Source organism: Eupeodes corollae, chromosome 3, assembly GCF_945859685.1.
Source record: "Eupeodes corollae chromosome 3, idEupCoro1.1, whole genome shotgun sequence".
Classification (NCBI taxonomy): Eukaryota; Metazoa; Arthropoda; class Insecta; order Diptera; family Syrphidae; genus Eupeodes; species Eupeodes corollae.
Genome location: NC_079149.1, coordinates 88,642,997 through 88,665,255, shown reverse-complemented (window position 1 = coordinate 88,665,255; position 22,259 = coordinate 88,642,997). Strand labels below are relative to the sequence as shown.

At 38.0% G+C, this 22,259-nt stretch overlaps 1 protein-coding gene across 2 annotated transcripts in view; it reads left to right on the top strand.

Moving 5' to 3' along the window:
- The first annotated feature begins 7,488 nt into the window (after positions 1-7,488).
- LOC129948875 (S-adenosylmethionine decarboxylase proenzyme) overlaps positions 7,489-22,259 on the top strand; it is an 88,068-nt gene continuing 73,297 nt past the window's right edge. For both annotated transcript variants that reach the window (XM_056060016.1, XM_056060015.1), the window contains exon 1: positions 7,489-8,306. In XM_056060016.1, coding sequence (XP_055915991.1) covers positions 8,182-8,306 — 125 coding nt within the window. In that variant the 5' untranslated portion in view covers positions 7,489-8,181. The remainder of the gene's footprint in view (positions 8,307-22,259) is intronic.

Below are 22,259 nucleotides of genomic sequence, written 5' to 3'. Positions count from 1 at the left end.
GCTTTGCAATTTCCCGGAATGTCTCTGTGGCCCGGCACCCAAATGAGGTGAATGTTAAACTGTTCCGTCATCTCCTTCAGAGATGATTGACAATCGTGGACTGTTCGAGAGTTTGTGGAGACAGACGCGAGAGATTTAAGAGCGGCTTGGCTGTCCGAGAAGATACGTATATCCTTACAAGATATAACGTTTTCTTTGAGCCAGGATAGTGCTTCTTTTATCGCCATTACTTCTGCCTGGAATACACTACGTTGATTGGGAAGTCTATAGGATAGACTGAGATTCAGTTGTTCTGAAAAGATACCACTTCCAACTCCGTGATCGGTCTTTGAACCGTCAGTGTAGAAGTGTACCGCATCGTCTTCCAGGGGTCCCTCTTCTTCCCAGGAGGATCTTGAAGGGATGGACACATGGAATCTTTTACCAAATACCATTTTTGGGGTGGTATAGTCTAAGCGATCTGGGATAGATCTGAAATTATCTAGAATGGTTGTATGTCCAGTATTGTTACTGGTCCATTGAGAGGTGGCTCTAAGCCTTACACATGAGTTGGCAGCCACCTTTTTAGAGAAGATGTTAAGTGGTGTTAGGTTTAAAAGCACTTCCAGTGCTGCGGTTGGTGTTGTGCGAAGTGCTCCTGTGATGCACATACCTGCTGACCGCTGGACTTTAATGAGTTTATTTAGATTTACCATCTTATCCAGTGCGGTCCACCATACGACGGCTCCATAAATGAGTATCGGCCTGATTACCGAAGTGTATAGCCAGTGGGTTATTTTTGGGGAGAAGCCCCATTTTGATCCTATGGCCTTTTTACAAGTAAAAAGCGCTACAGTAGCCTTTTTGACTCTTTCATCAATATTTGCCTTCCAATTTAGTTTTTTGTCTAAAATGAGGCCCAAATATTTAGCTTGGTCGGAAAAGCTTAATGGTATTCCTTTAATCTTTGGTGGGCTAATCTGAGGAATTTTATATCTTCTCGAGAAGAGTATTAATTCTGTTTTGTGTGGGTTGACGTCCAATCCACATTGATTAGCCCATTTAGTTAGCCTGTTTAGGGCATTTTGTAGGAGTTCCGAGAGAACTTGGGGGTGCTTCCCAGATACGGATATCGCAACGTCATCAGCGTAGGCAATCACCTTGAAACCTTCTGTTTCCAATGTTGTAAGTAAGTCGTTTACTACCATGTTCCATAAAAGAGGCGAAAGGACTCCACCTTGGGGAGTGCCCCGATTCACCGATCTGGTGGTAGTAAAACTTCTCATGTTAGAAATTATTGTCCTGCTTTTGAGCATGAGACTTATAAGATCTATGAGTGACTTCTCTAATTTCAGCTTATCCATTGCTGTTGTGATCGCCTGGTAACTGACGTTGTTGAAAGCTCCTTCAATATCTAGGAACGCTACCAGGTTATATTCTTTGTATTCGAGGGAATGTTCAATAGTACGTACCAGTGAGTGAAGTGCTGATTCTACTGATTTTCCCTTAGAGTAAGCATGTTGAGCTGTGGAAATGAGACATGGTTTTAAATTATGTCTGATATAAATTTCAATCAATCTTTCCAAGGTTTTAAGAAGGAAGGATGATAGGCTGATTGGTCGTAGATCTTTAGGGTTAACGTGCTTTGGGAATGAAGACTACTTTTGCCATTCTCCAGGCTTTGGGAATATATCTCAACCTTACACAGCTTGTCAGAATGATTTCCAATGGTGGAATAATCATGTCTGAGCATTTTTGTAGTTCGGCCGGAATGATTCCATCTGGTCCTGGAGATTTATATGGATCAAAGCTGTCTATGGCCCATTGCAGTTTTTCCCGCGTTATTAGATCAACTAAATCGCTTGTAGAAGCTTGAGACTCTGATGTTAAGTCGTTGAGTATGTTAGAACTACCTGGAAAGTGGGTGTCTAATAACAGGTTAAGAGATTCTTCATCTGTGATAGTCCATGTGCCTGTTTCTGTCTTTAAAGCACTAGGTATTGTTGGACTTTTTGAGAGAATTTTCCTGAGTCTTGAGGCTTCTGAAGTATTTTCTATTTTACCACAAAAATTTCTCCAAGAAGACCTCTTACTCTTTCTTAATTCTTTTTTATATTGCTTTAGAGCTTGTTTGTATAAGTCCCAGTCAGAAGGAGATCTAGTGTACTTAGATCTATTGAAGAGTTTACGACAGCTCTTTCTGAATGGTTCTAATTCTTTATGCCACCAATGAGGTTTCTTTTTACCCTTTAAAATGGTTACAGGGCATGAAGATCTCATTGATTCATTTAAGGCTTCGGTGAGATGATTTACAGAAAGGTCTAGTTCATCTTTACTGGAGGAGCTTTTAAGAAGGTTATGATTAAGCAGTTGTGCTAGTACCTCCCTATAACGCTCCCAGTTGGTATTCCGGTGATTTCGAAATCCCGTAGATGTATTTGCTACATCTTTGAGCTCAAACTGAATGTATTTGTGGTCAGAGAAGGAATTCTCTTTTGAGACATGCCAGTTTGAAATCATATTGTGGATCGAGTCAGAGGTAAGTGTAATATCAAGTACCTCTTTCCTATTCTTGGTTACAAATGTGGGTTCATTACCAATATTACTTATGAGTAGGTTAGTGCTTAGTAAATAATCAAATAAGTACTCACCTCTCTCATTTATATCAGAGCTACCGCATACCGTGTGATGGGCGTTAGCGTCTGAACCAATTAGGAGACCAACTTTTTTCGATTGCGCGTCCGCAATTGCCTTCCTCAAGGTGTTTCCTGGAATTGGGCTGTCGTGGCCAAGGTAGGAGGATATGAGCCAGTAGGTGGCTTTATCTGTTGTTAGGACAGCGGTGGTGGTGTCCTTGTCGCTGTAATTGGGGAGTAAAAATATGTTTAAGTCATTTTTTACTAACATGCATGACCTTGGTTCACCTTTCTCCGATGCATATAATATTTTATAGCCAGGAGTCCTGAGACCTCTGATGATGGAGTTTGAGACCCACGGCTCCTGTATTAAGACGATGTCTTCCTTGTTCTTATGCAGTCGGAGTATCAGGTTGTTTGTGGCCATGATGGCGTGATGGAGATTAATCTGTACTAATCGCAGCATTGCTACTATTAGTCAGATCAACCTCCACCACTGTTTTGTCGGCGTTTTCCTCGTCTGAGGAGGACCTAAGCAGGTCTTCCTCACTCTGGGTGATGCCTAAGGTGGCGTCTTCAGTCTCCATGTCGGAGTTACTGTCGACCTTAGTTTTAGCCTCCACGTCGGATGGCTTATTTGGGGCAGTGGATGTCGATGGTTCCACTTTTGGTGTTGCATCGACCTCCATTTTCGTTGCCAATGAATCGCTTCCCTCCGCTGAAGAGGCTTCTGTGGGGGGCGTGTTTAGCGTATCTTCATCTTTTTTATAAATACGCATCATGATTTCATCGAAACCATACCTAATCACACCTTTGGTCGCGGCCAGTGGAGCCAGTGATTCCCTATTGATCAGCACGAGAGCCGATCTATAGTGACCCACTGTCTCCTTCTCAACCTTTGGTACTTTCCAGTCGTGAGTAGGCAGGTCCGGATTACTTGTTTTGATCAGTTTCATGATCATGTCTGGACAGTTGTGAAGAGCCGGGACCATTATACGTGCTCTTGGCCGGCAAGGAATATTCTCCCTTGCAACAACCTCGAGCTTGGCACCCGGCCAGACTTCTGGCAAGCCATTGACAGCAGCCCTGTATAGATCGAAAGATCTCTGATCACCACAGGCGATGAGTTTGATGCGATTTTGGTACCATCCTGCATCGGCTGTGTCTGGGAGAGGCCCCGGATTTTCCTCGATAACAGATAAAAATCTGAAACCGAGGTGAGCCTTGACCTCTGCCCAATGATCATGAGAGATGTTACCATCCACATGACTCCTGTCAATGACCGCGGCAATGATCTTACCTTTGAGCGCGTCGCTGAAGGAGAGATCTTTGTTGACGGCTGATGTGCTGTTGGAAAGCACCTTCTGCCTTTTTGGTTCGGGCTTGTCACCCTCGAAAGACCTATCTCGCTTTGACGTTGAGTCGCCGCAGGTCGGTTTAGCTTTTTTGCTAAGAAAGCCACTAGCCCACTCGAGTTTACGCGTTTGCTCTGGGGTTCTTTCCGCCGCCGGTATGACACCGACTGCGGCTAGAATCCTTTCGGCGTTGCGTTGGTCTCGATTGGCCTGTGACTTCTTGGACTTCTTTTTGGCCGGCCCAGAACTATGTCCGTGTATCACAGATGTGGGTCCACCTCCAGATTTAATCGCTACCGATGCCAATCCGGGTGTGCCCTCACCCTTTGAGTCAATTCCACATGTCGCAGATTTTGTCTCTCTGGATGGGGTGTCCCTTTTTGGGGTCGCTTGCGACGTCCTAGCAGGAGCGGGGAAGAGGTGGGGTGTGGAATTTCCGCCATTGGGACTGCCGAGCGTCACAGCTGTTCCACTGACGGGTAATTCCTTTAAGTATATGTTGCGGCTAGTAGAGGGAGAAGGACTCTCGCCACTAGTTGCAACCACAGGGTTGACAACACGTTCACACACCTGATTTGGCTCGACAGCCTTTTCAGGTGATGTGACCGCATTGGCAGCCTTGGTGCGATTTTTTTGTTTAATAATTGTTTTGTTTGTTTGTTTATTTTTAAATTTTTTCATTTTATTCCCACGAGTAAAGCGGAAAGACGGTCAGCCCCGGCAGAGCCGCTTGCCGGGGTAAGGCAGAAATATGACGGACCTTGCCACAGCATCCGAAAGAGCTCGTTAACGGCTGGTTTATCCCCCAGCCTTTCATTCTTCGGCACGGTTTTCGTACTAGTACGCTCACACCACCACTGAAATTAGGAACCTCTAAACTATGATTAAATTGGGTTTCCGAACGTTGCACTATTGAGGAGTTACAACAATTCAGCGATCCAACTCAACCTTAGCTAATCACCATCCTGCCAAAAACGCACAGGACTACTGTGGTGATCATTGCCCGCCTGGCACCCACTTGGAGGGTTTGAATGAGGATTTTGCCGGGCCTCGACAAGTGCAACGAAACCATCAAATGGTTGAATGCTAACCAATTGGCCGCCAGAAAGAATTGGAAGCTGTTTGCAACCCAATCATTACCAAGCTCTACCATGGAGCCGGTGGTCCACCCGGAGGCATGCCCGGATGCCAGAAAGAATTGGAAGCTGTTTGCAACCCAATCATTACCAAGCTCTACCATGGAGCCGGTGGTCCACCCGGAGGCATGCCCGGATTCCCAGGTGGTGCTCCTACTGGTGCTGGTAGGAGCTGGTGCCGGAGCTACCCCTGGCGCTGGAGCAGGTGTTGGCCCAACCATCGAAGAGGTCGATTAAACAAAACCCCCTCTCGATCATTCTCAATGAAAACAACACTGTTTTGTCATTCCAAGAAGGACACCAACTCTTCTCAATGTTTAATTTCTGAGTTGTGCCTTCACTTTTATAATATTTTGAAATCTAACCAAAAACATCTGGAACTGTTTTCAATTGAGCTGTGTTTCTCAATAGTTATTAATTTATTAAAAAAAATATATACGTAGTCATAATAAGAATTTATTTCATCTCGTGTAATAAACTTCAATTCTTATTTGATCAAGAATTTCAAAGAACAACAACAAAATAAAGTAAAGCACGTTTGGAATGAATGAACAAAATAATTTAAAAAAAAAATTAATTAGCATGGGTTTGTATGTCGTGTTATGTGGAAAGGTAATGGTCACATTCACAAAGCTAAAGGGTGATTTTTTTGAGGTTAGGATTTTCATGCAGTAGTATTTGACAGATCACGCGGGATTTCAGACATGGTGTCAAAGAGAAAGATGCTCAGTATGCTTTGACATTTCATCATGAATAGACTTACTAACGAGCAACGCTAGCAAATCATTGAATTTTATTACCAAAATCAGTGTTTGGTTCGAAATGTGTTTCGCGCTTAGCGATGAGGCTCATTTCTGGTTGAATGGCTACGTAAATAAGCAAAATTGCCGCATTTGGAGTGACGAGCAACCAGAAGCCGTTCAAGAACTGCCCATGCATCCCGAAAAATGCACTGTTTGGTGTGGTTTGTACGCTGGTGGAATCATTGGACCGTATTTTTTCAAAGATGCTGTTGGACGCAACGTTACGGTGAATGGCGATCGCTATCGTTCAATGCTAACAAACTTTTTGTTGCCAAAAATGGAAGAACTGAACTTGGTTGACATGTGGTTTCAACAAGATGGCGCTACATGCCACACAGCTCGCGATTCTATGACCATTTTGAGGGAAAACTTCGGAGAACAATTCATCTCAAGGAATGGACCGGTAAGTTGGCCACCAAGATCATGCGATTTGACGCCTTTAGACTATTTTTTGTGGGGCTACGTCAAGTCTAAAGTCTACACAAATAAGCCAGCAACTATTGCAGCTTTGGAAGACAACATTTCCGAAGAAATTCGGGCTATTCCGGCCGAAATGCTCGAAAAAGTTACCCAAAATTGGACTTTCCGAATGGACCACCTAAGACGCAGCCGCGGTCAACATTTAAATAAAATTATATTCAAAAAGTAAAAATGTCATGGACCAATCTAACGTTTCAAATAAAGAATCGATGAGATTTTGCAAATTGTATGGGTTTTTTTTTTTTTTTTAAGTTTTCAAGCTCTTAAAAAATCACCGTTTAGTAGCTATGTAGTCTCGGGATTCTGATTGACTAAATCTAATTACAAAAGTGGTTGAATTTTCCCGAACAAAGTATGTGCACACGTGTTTTGACGTTTCACAATCAGCTGCTCGGTAAGGACACAAGAATTCAAAATAAAAAGAATCTTTCAGTATCTAAATACAAATATAAACCAATAAAATTATAACTTCTATTTGGTTTTATTGAATTTAAAAAGAAAACAAAACTATTTAAAGTTCTGAAAACACAAATGTTTCTTATTTTATATATTTGTATTTGTCATTAATATGACAGTTCCGGATTGACTATCTTTGTAGTGTGATTTTGCATTCCAGAAACTAGTTAAATTTTGACTACGTAGTCACTAGCTTTGTAAATGGGCCCAATGATTATTAAGAAGTAGAGGATATGAACGTCCTTCGGTTTCAGGGCTGACCTGGAGAAAATTCTGAAAAATTATTGAAGTTACTCAGCTTTTTCAACTTGACAAGTCAGTAGTTGAAGTAGAAGACCTGCATTTCTTAGTAATTTTGAATCAATACAAAAAGTACATTTTTAAAAAATTTAAATTTCTAAACAAAATAGATTTTTTTCTGAACAAATCAATTTTTGTGGTTGAACAGAATTCAAAATAAAAACGTTAACATCCCTGTCATTGAACACATGTCAATGTCTTTGCTACGTCTCTCTAGCGGTGAATAGTAAAACTAAATCTGTTTGTTTTGCGCCGGCTCGGCGTTAAAAATTTTCCACAAATCAAGTCGAGTATCGAAAAGTAAAAGTATCCAAAATTTTACTAGAATTCAGTTTTCGTTGGGCGATCACTTGAATTGGTTGTTGTGTGTCCTCGTAAGTGTCCGAGAATAGAAAAGTTTAATTAATTTTGAGTATCCTCTCTCGCGGCCAATATTGCATAAACATTTTGTTTCATTTTATGTTTGCTTTTCTATTTTTGAAAACCAAAACAAAATTATTATTGGCGAGTGGACTGAAGTTAAAATAAAATAAAAGAAACTCATTGGAAAATAGCTCAGTTGGATTTGTCTGCTGACAATAATTCCCTTTCCTGGGCCAAGCAACAACAACAACAAAGTTAGCTGAGAAAAACCTTTTTTTAGTATTTGACTTTTTCCTTTTATTTTCTTTGGGTTTTTTTTTCTAATTCTTTTTTTTTTCACAAAATCGAACGAGGGTGGCAAACTAAAGTTCCCCCGTCTGTCGTCGCCGTCACAAGTCACACTTTACACATATTCATTTTAAAGATCTATAAATTCCCTTAAGTTTTGTGCAGTAAAAGTAATTATTCGTGGTTTAAGAATTGATTCCTTTGCTTTGGATCGAAGTGGAGTGGAGTGGAGCGCCCATTGTGGTTCTCCAATGTGATCTCATCAAAGACAGCAATTTCTAGAAAACAATTATTCATCATAGTTCAAATTAAATATAGACTATTTTGTTTAAAAAAAGTGATCCTAATTTAACTTAACTTGATAAATCTCTACGTAAAGCTTATTATGGCGGCCAACGAAGTAATAAATAACAATTCCTTGCACTATTTCGAGGGGGTGGAGAAGTTACTGGAAATTTGGTTCGCACCAAATCCTGAAAATAAAAATGCTGATTTAAGAAAAATCCGAAGGTAAGTTTTGTTTCTGTTGATGTCCATAGATTTGTGTTTTTTTTAAAGTTTTATCAACAAGAAGTCTGGGAAATACATGGGAACTATTGATTTTCCAAAGAAAATTCTATATTTCCCACCTTTTCATATTGGTATCTGCGCCAATTGCCGGCTTCTTTGGCCGACCGGTGGGGAAGGGGGGGCGAAGTATCTTCCGGTGTGGGACACAATTCTTTTTTATTTATAGCTGTTTGGATTTTAATTTTTAAATTTCTAATAAAAAAAAAACCGGTAGCACTCGCTCGGAAAAGAAAAGGATTTAAAGTACTTATCTTGATAGGAAGCTACTATCTATAAACCTTTTTTATAAGAGTGAAATGCATTTAAAAAATAAAAAAGTCACTAAGGGACTAGGTTGTCATGTGCAGCCCGCATGTGTGAGAATATTTTTGTTTAGAGGTAGGTAAGTATTTGGCCTTAACTGATAGGAATATAAATTTATGGGTTTATCTAAATAAAAGTAACCACCATGATTAAGAATAGTTTTTTGAGCTTATGATTCAAGTATACCTACCTTGAGGATGGTGGATACACTTGTCTGCGCCAAAATATTTGTTCGACAAAATAGTATGTAGTCATTTTGGATTTTAGAAAACGTTTTTGAGTGCCTTCCATCACTTCCTACCATCTCAAAATAAATGAATTGTAGGTAGGCAGATAATATCTTCGAGAAAAAAACCAATAAGAATAGGGTTATAGATTTAAAAAAAAAAAAACATTCTCGAAGGCCAATTCGAAATTTAACCATGAATACATAATTAATAAAATTTTTGTTGTCAGGTTTTTTTTTCGTTTTCATGGTCCCCGTTAGTTTCTTGCTTGCTTACAAAGAAAAATTGCCTATCTTAATGATAAATAAGTTCAATGTTCAACACGTGCATCAAGTTGAAAATGTGGTTGGTTTGAGTCGATCGGAATCAGGAGAAGACGAGTTGAGTTGATAATAGTTACGAAAATCCTAGATCGAGACTCGATTCAAGGCGATAAGACTTATTTGCAATTGCGTTAAAATAATACACACAAAGAGGTCAGTTACAGCCAGGCCCGGAATAAAGAAAATGGGTGTCCGACCAATGGTGGATCCAGGTGGGGAGGTCGTAGGGGTCATGGGAGATAATTTGTTTGCTTTTTCGTAGGAATTACCTTCAATTCAAAACTAATCGTATTGCGTTAATGGATATGACCCCCATTATATTTTGAATTATATATTTTTTGTATATGAAAACAACATTTGTATTTTACTTCCTTAAACTTTGTTGCTAAAAGTACTACTTTTGACTGAAGATTGGACCAGGAACATAATATGTTGAAAACCCGTTTAACAACCATATACCAATCCGAAGAAAAAATGCTATAAATTATCAACGTCCTTGGTTCTCCAATGAAATTCGTAGGCTTCTATTTCAACGGGATCGTGCTTACCGTGAGTGGAAGAGATATAGACTTGTAATACACTTCGAACCCTATCGTACTCTTCGTAACCAAGCAAATTCTAAAATTAGATCCGCTAAAATTGAAGCGTACAGTTTAAAGTTAGGAACAGCCAACAAACGCCAATTATGGAAAAATTTAAGGGAATTAGGGGTAGGTACTCGTAGATCTAATATTGAGTATAATGGGAACATAGATGTAGATGTATTTAACCAAAACTTTGTTTCGCTTCCTTTTCCACATCTCTCTCATAACTCATGTTCATCACTTACTCGGGAATCTCTTAATACTTCTCACCAAGGTATGTCATTTGACTTTGTTGGTATTGATAATACAGATATCTTTGAAAGCTTACTTAGCATCAAATCGAATGCGGTTGGATGCGTTTACCCTGATGATTGGAAAAGGGCAAAAATCATTCCAATTCCTAAGGGTCGAAACACGGATGAATTCAGGCCCATCTCCATATTACCTTTACTGTCCAAGGTTTTCGAGAAAATTCTCCAAAAACAGCTCAATGTCCACATCAGATCACAGAACTTGTTATCAAGTAAACAATTTGGCTTTCGTGAGAAGCACAGTTATACTACAGCAATAGTCAATGTAGTTGAAGAAATAATATTGGCATTAGATGATAACCTTGTTTCTTTTCTAGTATTACTAGACATTTCAAAAGCCTTTGATACGGTGGACCATCACGTTTTATGTCAGAAACTTTCTAGTTATTTTGGTTTGACTCCATTGGCGGTTAAGTTGATGAAAACATGTCTGCAAGATAGATTTCAGGCGGTGTCGGTTAACAACAAAATGTCGTCATTCCTTCCCACAACCAGAGGAGTTCCCCAGGGTTCTATTTTAGGTCCCCTTTTTTTCTCTCTATACATTAATGAAATACCAACTCAGATTTCGGGATGTGCGATTCAAATGTTTGCTGATGATGTACAGTTGATTTATAGTTGTCCCCTGGGGCTAATAGAAGATGGAGCTTATACTATCAATCAAGATCTCGAAAAAATATCAAACTGGTCTCAGAATAATGGTCTTTTCTTAAATCCTACCAAGTCAAAATGTGTTATCATCAATAAACCAGCAATTAATCTGGAGTATTTTCCAAGCATCTGCTTGAATGGTATACCAATTGAATTTACATCGAATGCGCGAAATCTAGGCATGTTGTTTAACAGGAGACTTACTTGGGACAGCCATATCAATGTGGCGGTGGGTAAGGTTTATGGGGTTCTTAGAATGTTATGGTCGTCACAACATTTTACGCCCTTGAACACTCGGAGGATGATGATTGCCAAAACGATTGTGATCCCAATATTAACTTATGGTTGCGAAGTTTTTAGCAACTGTGATGCCAACAGTAGAAGAAAATTGAGTGTCACCTTTAATAACATAGCTCGCTACATTTTTGGTCTACGTCGTTTTGATCGTATTTCGGAATTTTCACGCCAAATTTAAAACTTTTCCTTCGATCATCTCATGCGGTACAGGACTTTACTCCTACTCTGTAACATAATAAACACGCAACAACCTTCTAGTTTATATAATAGGATTCAATTCAGTTCCTCAAGCAGATCCTTAATGCTTATGCACCCTCATTATTCCCGTCGTACCTCTGAACAACAATTTTTTGTTAACGCAGACGAATAGTCTGCGGAATCTTCTGCCTAGAAACTTGAAAACTTTAAATGGAGAAACTAGGTTTCCATTCGAACTCCGAAGTCATTTTCAAAGTGCTTAATTTTCAAAGAACCCCACATAAAGTTGAGAGTTGAGATTAATATGTACGAATTTTATATTATATGATTTTAAATAACGAGCTGAACTACTAAAATTTGTATAAATATACATATGTACATAAATTTTATATGCTAATTGTAATTTTAACTGAATAAATCAATTTGAATTTAAAGAATGAGATTATTAATTAAATTAAATTAAATTTTGTATAAACTCAAAAATTTTATATAAATTCATCTTTGAAGTAGCCTGTTTACTATTTTATGTATTTTATTTTAGCATATCACTAATATTATAAGATGTACATATGTCTTACTGTGTATGCATTCAATGAATAAAATCTAAATCTAAATCTAAAATATGAATCGGATATTCAGCCCTATTCCAAAAACACAGCACAAATGAATCAACTTTTGACCAATTGACGATCGAGGGGGGGGGGGGGGTCATATGAGCCAAAAAGCTTATACAGTTAAGTTGTACAAGTAAAGATTTCATTTAAAGATTTATTAAAAATTTAATGACATTCACCAAAAAGTGGTTTTCTGTCAAAAACATCTCAAATTTTGATTTTCGCTCAATTTAGAACTTGAAAAAAACTTTAGTCATGCTTTAAATTATTTTCATAAAAATTGTTTCTAAGAAAAAGAGCAAATAATATTTACCTGAATATTAAGAAGAAACCATGAATAAGAGATCATCAATTATATCAAGTTACCTTTGAATTCCTTAACCCATTTGGACCCAAATACTAAGAAACAGGAATGTTTTTAATTTTGTTTTATTAATGTGCCTATTAGAGGCTAAATAAATATTTCATGAAACAAAAATGGGGGTTTTGTATTTATATATGTAAAAAAAACTCCGTCCTCAAATGGGGCCAATGGGCTTAAGTGTGGTATTTCTCGAAACATCCCTTTTCGATACATAATGTTTTCAAACATCTTTTGCATTGCCACCGTGCTTTCTTGTGACAAACTATGCAACGCAGCTGATTACTCAACTTTTGGGCGTCCATTTTGAATAATTTTTGGCACCACTGAAGAAGGCTTACGGCGTCTTCCATCGGTTTCGGAGGCTAGTTTCCTCAAATATAAACGGGCAATACTGCGACGAAATTGGAGTTGATCTATTTTCTCATCAGCGGTCAGTAAATGTAAACGCCAAGCATTAGCTACTGCCAAATCGAGCATATAGGTGAATAAAACCCACCACCACTTTTTATCACGTATAGCTGTTCTTTATACTTCAGCTGACTGATCAGCTTGATCGACGCCGCCTATTCCTTTATTGTAGTTTTGAAAGACAAAAGGGATATCAACGTCTGTCTTCCTTCCTTCTGTAGTGCTCCATCTTTTCACCTTGCCAAGTGGATGAACAAAGTCGTAGTTTGTTCCCATAGTACAAACACTGTTATCAAGCCATATCGTACGAACAATATTTTATTTGCTGTATCAAACCGATAGTCAAATTCTGCTCGTTTTTTTTCTTCATATCCTTGATGGAAAGCAATGAGCATCTTTTCGTTCTGTTTTCCCTCACAGTGCCTGTTACACGATAGCCAGCATCACGCAGATCTCGCAGCAAGGCGTGGCTGGTGAAGAAATTATCAAAGAAAACAATATGCTGTTGCGGAATAGCGTTCACTTTGTTCAAGAGGCCTTTTACAACACGTGTTCCCAATGGCTCATTACTGCTCTGTACTGATTTTCCACAATATATATCGAAAGAGAAACAATAACCATCACAACTTGCAATCATCCAGTTTTTGTAACCGAATCGCACTGGCTTGCCTCTTAAGAACTGCTTCGATGGTAGTCGTCCAAAATATTTTATCATAGATTCATCTATAGATAAATTTTCATGAAAAACACCTCACTGGAGAAATTTCTTGATAAGCAAATCAGCAAGTGGTCGTACTTTGAACAGCTTATCGGTGGACCGAGAAGCAGCGTCATTGTACCAAAAATGTATATCCGTGAATCTGTTCTTTGACATAACTTTAGACACACTGGGAACATGTAAGTTTTCATCCAAGGACCAGTATAACCTTTCTCGCGGAAGTGAGTGATAACATGTCAATAGTAGAATACCAAAAAACAATTTAAGGTCATCCACAGTTATTTGAAATTCGTGATTATTTTTCTGTGCAGCATATAACTTCGTGTTCAAAACGATCATGTCAAACACTTCCGTATCAAATATTTTTTCAAATATACTGGCCGGTGTTTGATCCTTCAGCTCATTTTTTAAAAAATCTGTTGGGGTCTCTACATTATTAGTTGTTGAGGTAGAAGACCTAGCATCGTACGAACCGTCGCATTTGAGCCACCGCGGTTCCAAGGCCTCGACCCTTCTATACCTTGCCAATGGTTCGTCACCATTGCTATCCCATTCTTCATCTAATTCTTCATTATTATTTCGGGACTTGAATACCTCCACGTTTCCAGGGATATCAGATAGAGGAATATTTTCCATAACATAGTCTTCGTCGCCCTCCTCATTGTCCGTCAGAACTCTTGGTTCTGGGGGGATGGCTATTACTTCGTAGGTTACTTTCTGGTTTTCTTCTTCATTGAAAATGTTTTCAATTGCTTCTTCCAGTCGCCGATACTCACTTACAACTTTTTTTTCTAAAACTTTCTCAATATTTTGTGTTCTTAATTTGGCTTCTTTCTACAAGAAAAACACATTTTCGTATTGCTCCAGAAGGGACCCACCCACAAAAATCTTTATTTTGTTTTTAAGTTTTCTCAAGAACTAATGGAAAGATTTCAAAATTCTTCTCTTTCTATGCAAGTTCTTGTCAATGATCAAATTGATGATGATTTTTTATGATAAAAAATATATATAATTTTTTTATTTTTAATAAAATACTAATTTTGTTTACAAAGCTCAATATCTCAGAAAGGGGACAACATTTTTTACGAAATTTAAATGTAAAATGTTCATATATTTATAAAAATATTTTTAAGACAAAATTTCAAATGATTTTCGAAAAAATAGGTTAATCTAGATTTTTTGACAAATAAAATGGCATTAAAATTTTAAGAACAACTTATTTTGGAGGTACATTTTTAAATCTTAAAATATAGGCAATATTTTTAAACAGACTTTTTAAAAGAAATTATCAAGTTCTTGCGACATAGTCTTGCATTTCATTTCTTTTAAAATTGGGTTTCTGTTGAATAAAAAAGATTTTAAAAAATTAAATAAATCTACTTTTAAAGTGAATTTGCTTTGGATGCTCTAGAACTGAAATTCAAACATGAATTTCAATAATACAAATGTCCCAAAAAAATCAAGTGACACTTTTGTTAAACTAAAGGCTAAGTGAAAAACGTAATAAACGTTTCATATCTATTGATATAAAAGCTTTGAAACGTGTAATTTGTGAGTGCTACAAAACTTTTCTTCCCAACTTATTTGTTTACTTACCTTACTTTGTTTTAATTTAATTTTTTTAGATAAATTATGTCCTTAAATACAACTTTTTCCTCAAATTCAAGAACCAAACCTTTTTGTCTGTACAATTTTTAAGTTTTGCTGACGCCTTTATAAGATCCAAATACGAGTAAGCAGATTAATAACGATAGTAATAAGAGACTCCCGGAAATTTAGTTCGAAAAAACTACGTCAAGAAAAGCTCGACATTTTTACATATCAGATCCTCTCTCATTTTCTGGATTTTTAATTTTTTGCAGCATTCTACGCATTAATAAAAATAAAAACAAGAAAAGTGTGTTGTTTTTTTTCAAAAAGCAATCGTTTCAAAACAATTTCCTACATTTCTGCGCGAAATGCACCAAAAACCCTCTAAGCTATTGTATTTTAGACAACTGTTCGAATCTTGGAATGCTTTCATATGAGTCATGAGTCAATTAAATAGTTAGACCATAACTTGCTGGAGAACAATGTTCTAAATAATTTGATAACTAAAGTTGTCATTTTAGCAATTATTAAATTCTGTTAGCAGTCCTTTACAAAACATTAGAGAACATTTTCAAGCGGTGAGTAAAAACCCATCATTCGCGGAATGAATATTATCATTCACGCTACATTCGCCAACTAGATTCAATGAATATGCAACGCAGGGAACGTACAAATTCTAATTCATTTTCTTTTTTTAAACGAGCCTGCCATCCAGAGTATATATGGTTTTAACGTTTTTGGGGTATATGCATTGCTTTCGAGTTTGAATTTTGTGAGGTCAACTAATTTTGGTTTTTATTTTTGGGGTTTATTAGATTGTATACAGTTTGAATATCGCAGTTTTACGGTTTAAATTTCTTAATGGGATGGGGCTCTCGTTTCCGTGGGCCCGGGGCTGCAGTCCCCCTAGCTCCCTATTAAGCCGGACCTGGTTACAGCTGACAGTAAACTCCATCTATAAAATTGAAACAGCAGGAATCTGAAATGTTGTACTGATGAGCATTTATAGCGATCAGTAAATGTACGTTATTTAATTATATGTATAAAGTAACCTGAAGCTTTGCGCCTCCTTTTTCCTATAGATTTTAATCAGAAAGGGAATTTTGTTGGCATTTTGCAGTCAGCTGTTCAGTAAAAATTAAATTTCATCATTACAATTCTTAGAATGTATTTACACTAAAACAATTTAATTGTTTTTTTTTGGAAAAAAAAAATATTTGGCATTAGAATTCATCACATTGTATATTTTTTTGCTGAAAATAAACCTCTAACATGTTCATTTAACTGATGTGCTGATAAACGATTCTTAAGTTAAAGAATAGAAATAGGTTAATAACATTAGGGTTAACCTTCCGACGACAACCGGGGTGCTATAAAACCCCACACATTTTTTTTAAAACTGTAATTTTGATTTTGCTTCATTTTCCTTTCTACCGTTTTTTTTTTGTAAAAATATTTCTTTTTTATGAATTAAGTTTTTTATGTTTTTAGAAAAGTATATGAATTGTTATGTTAAAATACAAATTTGATGTTGTCCTTTAAAGTATTTTTTTTTAAATTTATCCCTGTCTGGGGTGTTATGCCACCCCTGTTGTGGTATATGTATGTTATAAATGTGTTGTGGTCGGAAGGTTAAGTGCACTGACTATGAACGTATGTACTTTTAAATATTCGATGGGTAGAATTTGGTGATATTAAGGCCTACATAAATTTGTATACCTGACCTGGGTATACCCTGGTTGTCAGGTGTTTTTTGTTTATTATAGTTTGTTCTTCATTTAATTGCATTTTCATTAGTGCAGGGAAATTAGACATCAAAATCAAGTAGGACACTGGTTGATAGTTTCCTTTGTACCTACAGTTGTGTTCATACAAATATCAGTGCTCTCCAAATAAACCAAAAAGGCCTTCAATATCAACGTTATAATATATTTCATTAAACTTATCCTTAATTTAAAAAAAAAAAATAATTTTCGCGGGTACTGCCTCTTGCGAGGAATTGACAAATCCTTCAAGAGTACTTCTTGTCATGAAAAAGTGCTTGTCATAGAAAAAACCGTTTTTAAAATATATGGCTGTTCATAAAAATAGCAGTGCATGACAAAGTACTTGATCTATTACGTAAGAAGTAAGGAAAACTGTAATAAGTTATATGAAAGTATACGAATAATGTTAGCTTGCTATTTGTACTTTGTTGCATAACCATTGGTTTTTATAATGCTTCGCATCTACGTGGCATCGAGTCCACTAAAACCTGACACCTCTCGACTAGTATTGCGTTCCACGAATCACACACTGCTTCCCAAAATTTGTTCGAATTCTAGGGTTTTGCTCTATGAACTGTGTTCTTAACATCCCCCACGAATTTGCGATGCGGTTAAGGTCGGGGGATTGAGCGGTTCACTCCATAACAGATAACTTTTTCTGCGCAAACCATGGTTCTGCCTTTTTTGACGTATGCTTTGGGGCATAGTCTTGTTGATATACCCTAACCAACGACATTTCCTCTTCAGCATAGGGTAACATAACTTCCTCGAGAATTTTCACACACTCGAGCAAGCCCATATCATCATTTTTCCTCCACCATGATTCACTGTTTTTATAGTGTACCGTGGATAGTATGCTGCATTTATGGGTCTTCAAACATATTCTCGAAGACCCTTAGACCAAAAAAGGACGACTTTGCTTTCATCGCTTCACAGAACATTCCTCCATTTCTCTTTTGCCCAATCTCTATGCCCTTCAATAAACTCCATTCTTTTTGCCACGTGCCTTTTTGTCAAGACTGGTACCTTGCGTATACTTCGGGCTGGTAACTTCGCTTATAAAAGACGTCTTCGTATTGTGACAGCGCTTAAAGACAGTTGAAGTCCATTTCTTATTTTCCTAGAGCCTATGGAAGGGTTCTGTTTTGGTAACTGAACAATTTTTCTGTCAGTTCTTTCAGTAGTCATCCTTTTTGTGCCTCACGTTTTCAGTTTATTTTGCCATTTAAAGGTGTTACTGACCATTTTTGCTGAGCAGCCTAGGATATTTTGGTAGGTTTTTTCCTTCAAACGCAGTTTTTGAATAAGTTTTCGAATTGCTTCGGTGCAGTGTCTTCAACGTCCGATTGTTTATTTTTGAGCCAATATTTATTAATTTTGTATATACTTGTATGTTTAAAATACTTAAAACTTTAAATAGTAAAATATTTACTTACCGAAAATTTAAAAAAAAATTGAATTTTTAACCTTCTTAATTATAAATTACTACTGTACATACATCCTAAAATGTTTTTTTTTTAAATGTTATCTTAATTTAGAGTGGGCAACAAATTTTAAAAGGGATGAAATGCAATTTATCCAATTTACAAGGGTTGCTATTTCCTTAACTATCTGGATAGGCCAAATTTAAAAATATTTGCAGTACTAAAAATAAGACATATTAAGTGGCGCAACTGTCCGCTTAGAACTAGGTTCTAGAGACTTAAAACTCTCAACTATACCTGTGTTAGAGTAATGTTTTCAGGGATGAAGGGAACCTACAGTTTTAAGCCGAATCCGAACGACTAATTTGAGGAAGCACTTTTCATGACAAGAATTACTCTTATAGGAGTTTCAATTCCTCGCAAGAGGCATTGTCCGTGAAAAAGCTTTATGTGGCACAAACAGGGATTAAACCGAAGACCTCTGGCCTGACAGTCTAACTACTACAACGCCACGGGTACAGGGCGCAAAACATCGAGTGTAGATTCGGCTGTGTGGCACGTTCAACATGGCCCGATAACGATCTCCATTGACTGTAACGGCCACTACTTGTGGCCAATTACGCTTCTGGACCAAATCCCTACCAAACAGTGACTCGTTTTGGTGTATCGGCTTTTCAATATATGAGTGAGGGTTTTCTGTGTAATGTTCAGGCGTATATAGCGTATACACAACCATATTCGTTCAGTTGAAGGATACAACTACTTATCTGTCAAATCAGCTACGAGCTAAGTGTTACCATTCACGAAATAAGCACGAGTTGAAAAAAAACGTTAGATAGCGTACCCTATACATAGCATCACTGCACATGGAAATATTGTAACTAACTATGATGCGGTTAATCTATTGAGGTTTGAACTACGTAAGTACAAAACTAAAGCACAAAAAATATCACTTTAAGTATATCCGAATAAAAATTAATCTAATATATACAATTCCCCTATCACAGTGTTAGTTGCCATACTCCTCCGAAACGGCTTAACTAATTTCAATGAAATTTTGCATATACATTGCTATGTACTCGGCTTTTACGAGAGTCCCTAGACTCTCCTCGCTAATCCTCAGAAGGTAAGATGCGCTGGTCTTCTGCGGTTCTTCTGCCTTAGCTACAGCCCAATCGTGTATGGGGACCAGCGGATTTTGCCTCTGAAGACCGCGGATCAGGTCCTGTCCGCTTGGCTTTATGCTCATGAGCAACAACCAAATGCGAGCCTTCGGTTGTCTAGGGATGTCCTTAGCTGGGATAAGCTTGAGCTTCAAGCCCTCCCAATCATTGCTAACCTTAGCCATGCTTTCACTAAGGAAATCCCTAGAAAACCTGTCCGCACACTTAATTACCCTATACCCCCTGAGCATCTCGCCAGAGTCAAAACTAGGGTATAGTGTATGAAAACACCGTCTCAGAGAGCTTGCCCTCGATAGAGTTCCACACGTTGTAGCAGACAACTGCTACGTGGAGGTCATCCCTGACAACCTCACTAAGAGTACGCAGTTGCGCTGCTCCAGAAGATGGTGCTTTCATTGGCTTTGTCCGGTCGTCAAGCTTGCTCTTTTTCTGAGACGTGCGGATATCTACCTGAGATCTGTATCGCTTAACGGCCTTTTCTCGGCTGGCCAGAAGGTTATTGTATTCATCAACAACCTTCTGGTGCTTTATTTTATCTTGGGCGTCCCTCAGATGAATCAGTCCGGTCTCTTCATTTTTGGCAATCTTGGTAAAAATGTGAGAGGCCGTTTTGAAGCGGTTCTTCCATCAGAAGAGCGCCTTCTGATGGTTTTTTGGTTCCTCGAGTTGCACTGCTATACGAGGGTTTCGGTTTAGTATACGGTTTAGGAAGTATAGGAGTGCTGGAACTACCAGCGCTAAATGAGCTCTCCTTCAAGGTCTCCTGGCTGGAGGCCAAGAGTTCATCCTCCAAGTCTGTGGATGGTTCTACGTTTGTCATGTCTAGTTCGTCCATTTGTAAAAGTTTTTTGAATGTTGGTCCCACGAGTAGGTCGGAAAAAAGATGTCAGCCCCGGCAGAGCCGATATACCGGGGTAAGGCAGACCCTGCCAAGGCATCCGAATAAGCTCGTTAGCGACTGGTTTGGAAGACGCTCATACCACCACTGAAATTAGGTACCCCGTATTTGTGGTCAAATTGCATTGCTAAGGCTTGCTACTATTAAGGAGGAGGAAACTTCAGCAATTCAAACTGACCTCAGCTGATCTCCATCTTGACAACCTGCAAGACAACTGTGGTGATCATTACCGCCCGGCACCCACTGGGAGGGTTTGAAACGAGGATTTTTGTAGAATTGTGAAAAGCTGTTGTTTTTTTGATTGATTAAAGCGTCCGAAATCCTTGTTGCAAAAATATTACACGTACTTACAATAAAACCAATTTTTTTCCATATGAATCAACAAATTAAATTAGGAAAGAGTCTGAAAAAAAATTCAAAACCTGTTTTTGTTTTTTTGCACAATGTAGGTTTGTTTTTTTAAAAAGTTAAAATATTTGTTTAAGTAACAAGAAAAACAAACTTATGTTCCAAAAAAAAACAACTTGTGCTTACATATTTTATTTATTTAAATTTGTTTTCATATTTTTTCTATTTAAAAAGTCTAAAGAGCATATTTAAGTAAAATTCTTAGCTAAAACAAATTTGTACAATATCAACTTACTGAACAAAATAAACAAATAGGTAATCCAGACATTAAGATTAAATAAACTTTTTAAGCTGAATTTAAAAATATGTTTAATGTCACTGTTTACAATATGTTTGTTTAAAGAATTTAAAAAGTGTGTGTTTTTTCCTCTGAATGAAGTTACATATCAAGAAAAGAGCCAGTTTTTGTAAGCTTATGCTTTTTAATAGGATTGTTATGCGATCTTGAGTTCAATCCCTGTTTGTGCCACCCAAAGTTTTTATATCACTGCAACTTGCGAGAAATCGACAAATCGTCCAAGAGTGCCTTTCTCAAATTAGCCGGATTCAGCATAAAAACTGTAGGTCCTCTCGATCCCTGAAATGACTAGAACACAGTAAAGTTTAAGAGTTGTAAGTTACTAGACCCTATTTCAAGCTTATGCTTTATTTTCATGTTTCGGTTAAGGTAGGTCGAAATGGCAATCTCAAGGCAACCTAGCCTGAGATCCAATTAGCGCTGTACTGCGCCGTTTTGATACCAAAAACTCGTTTGACCTTTGATTGAAAGGGATAGATTTATAGAGAAGCTTCATAGCGATTATGTTAGAGCCATTTTGTCGCATTGAGAAAAAAGATTAGGTCTCTAATCTTTGTCACAGATAGCTCATCAAGTTCGTGAAAGAATCCTTTTCCAAAGTATTTCTTTCTAGTGTTTGCCAAAGCAGGACATTTGCAGAGGAAATGGATTATCGTTTCACTTTCTCTTTGGTCACTACGGCTGCGGCAAAAGGTGTTGTAAGAGATACCCAACTTCTCTGCATGAACTCCTATAGGCCAATGTCCGGTACAAACCGCAACAATCCTGGCTATGTCTTGCCTTGGCCTGCATATCTTCCTAGATAAAATGCAGTTGGTAAATTGCTCCACCTTCGGTTTGATTCAGTTTGGTAGATAGAAAAGATTTTACCCTTCATAGCACCAAGAGGAATGTTAACCATTTCCGCAAGTGAGCTATGAAGGGCCGATCCTTGCCTGGCTAGCTCGTCAGCCCGTTCATTTCCCACGATACCACTATGTCCCGGAACCCAGATCAGGGTGACACCGAGGTTAATATTTAGGCTCGCAAGCTCATCGCGACATTGCTGGACCAATTTAGATGAGTATTAGGCCGAGTAAATGGCTTTGACAGCTGCCTGACTGTCTGTAAAGATAGCCGCATTTCGGTTTTGGTTTGGGTTTTGTTTAAGTATCTTACATGCCTCCCTTATTGCCAGCAGTTCAGCCTGAAAAACGCTAGCAAAGTCAGGAAGCCTAAAGGATTTGGCTACATTTAGGGACTCAGAAAAGATCCCAGAACCAACTCCGCACTCCATCTTTGAGCCGTCAGTAAAGATGGTTGTGTCGAAACCTATTGACACGATGGC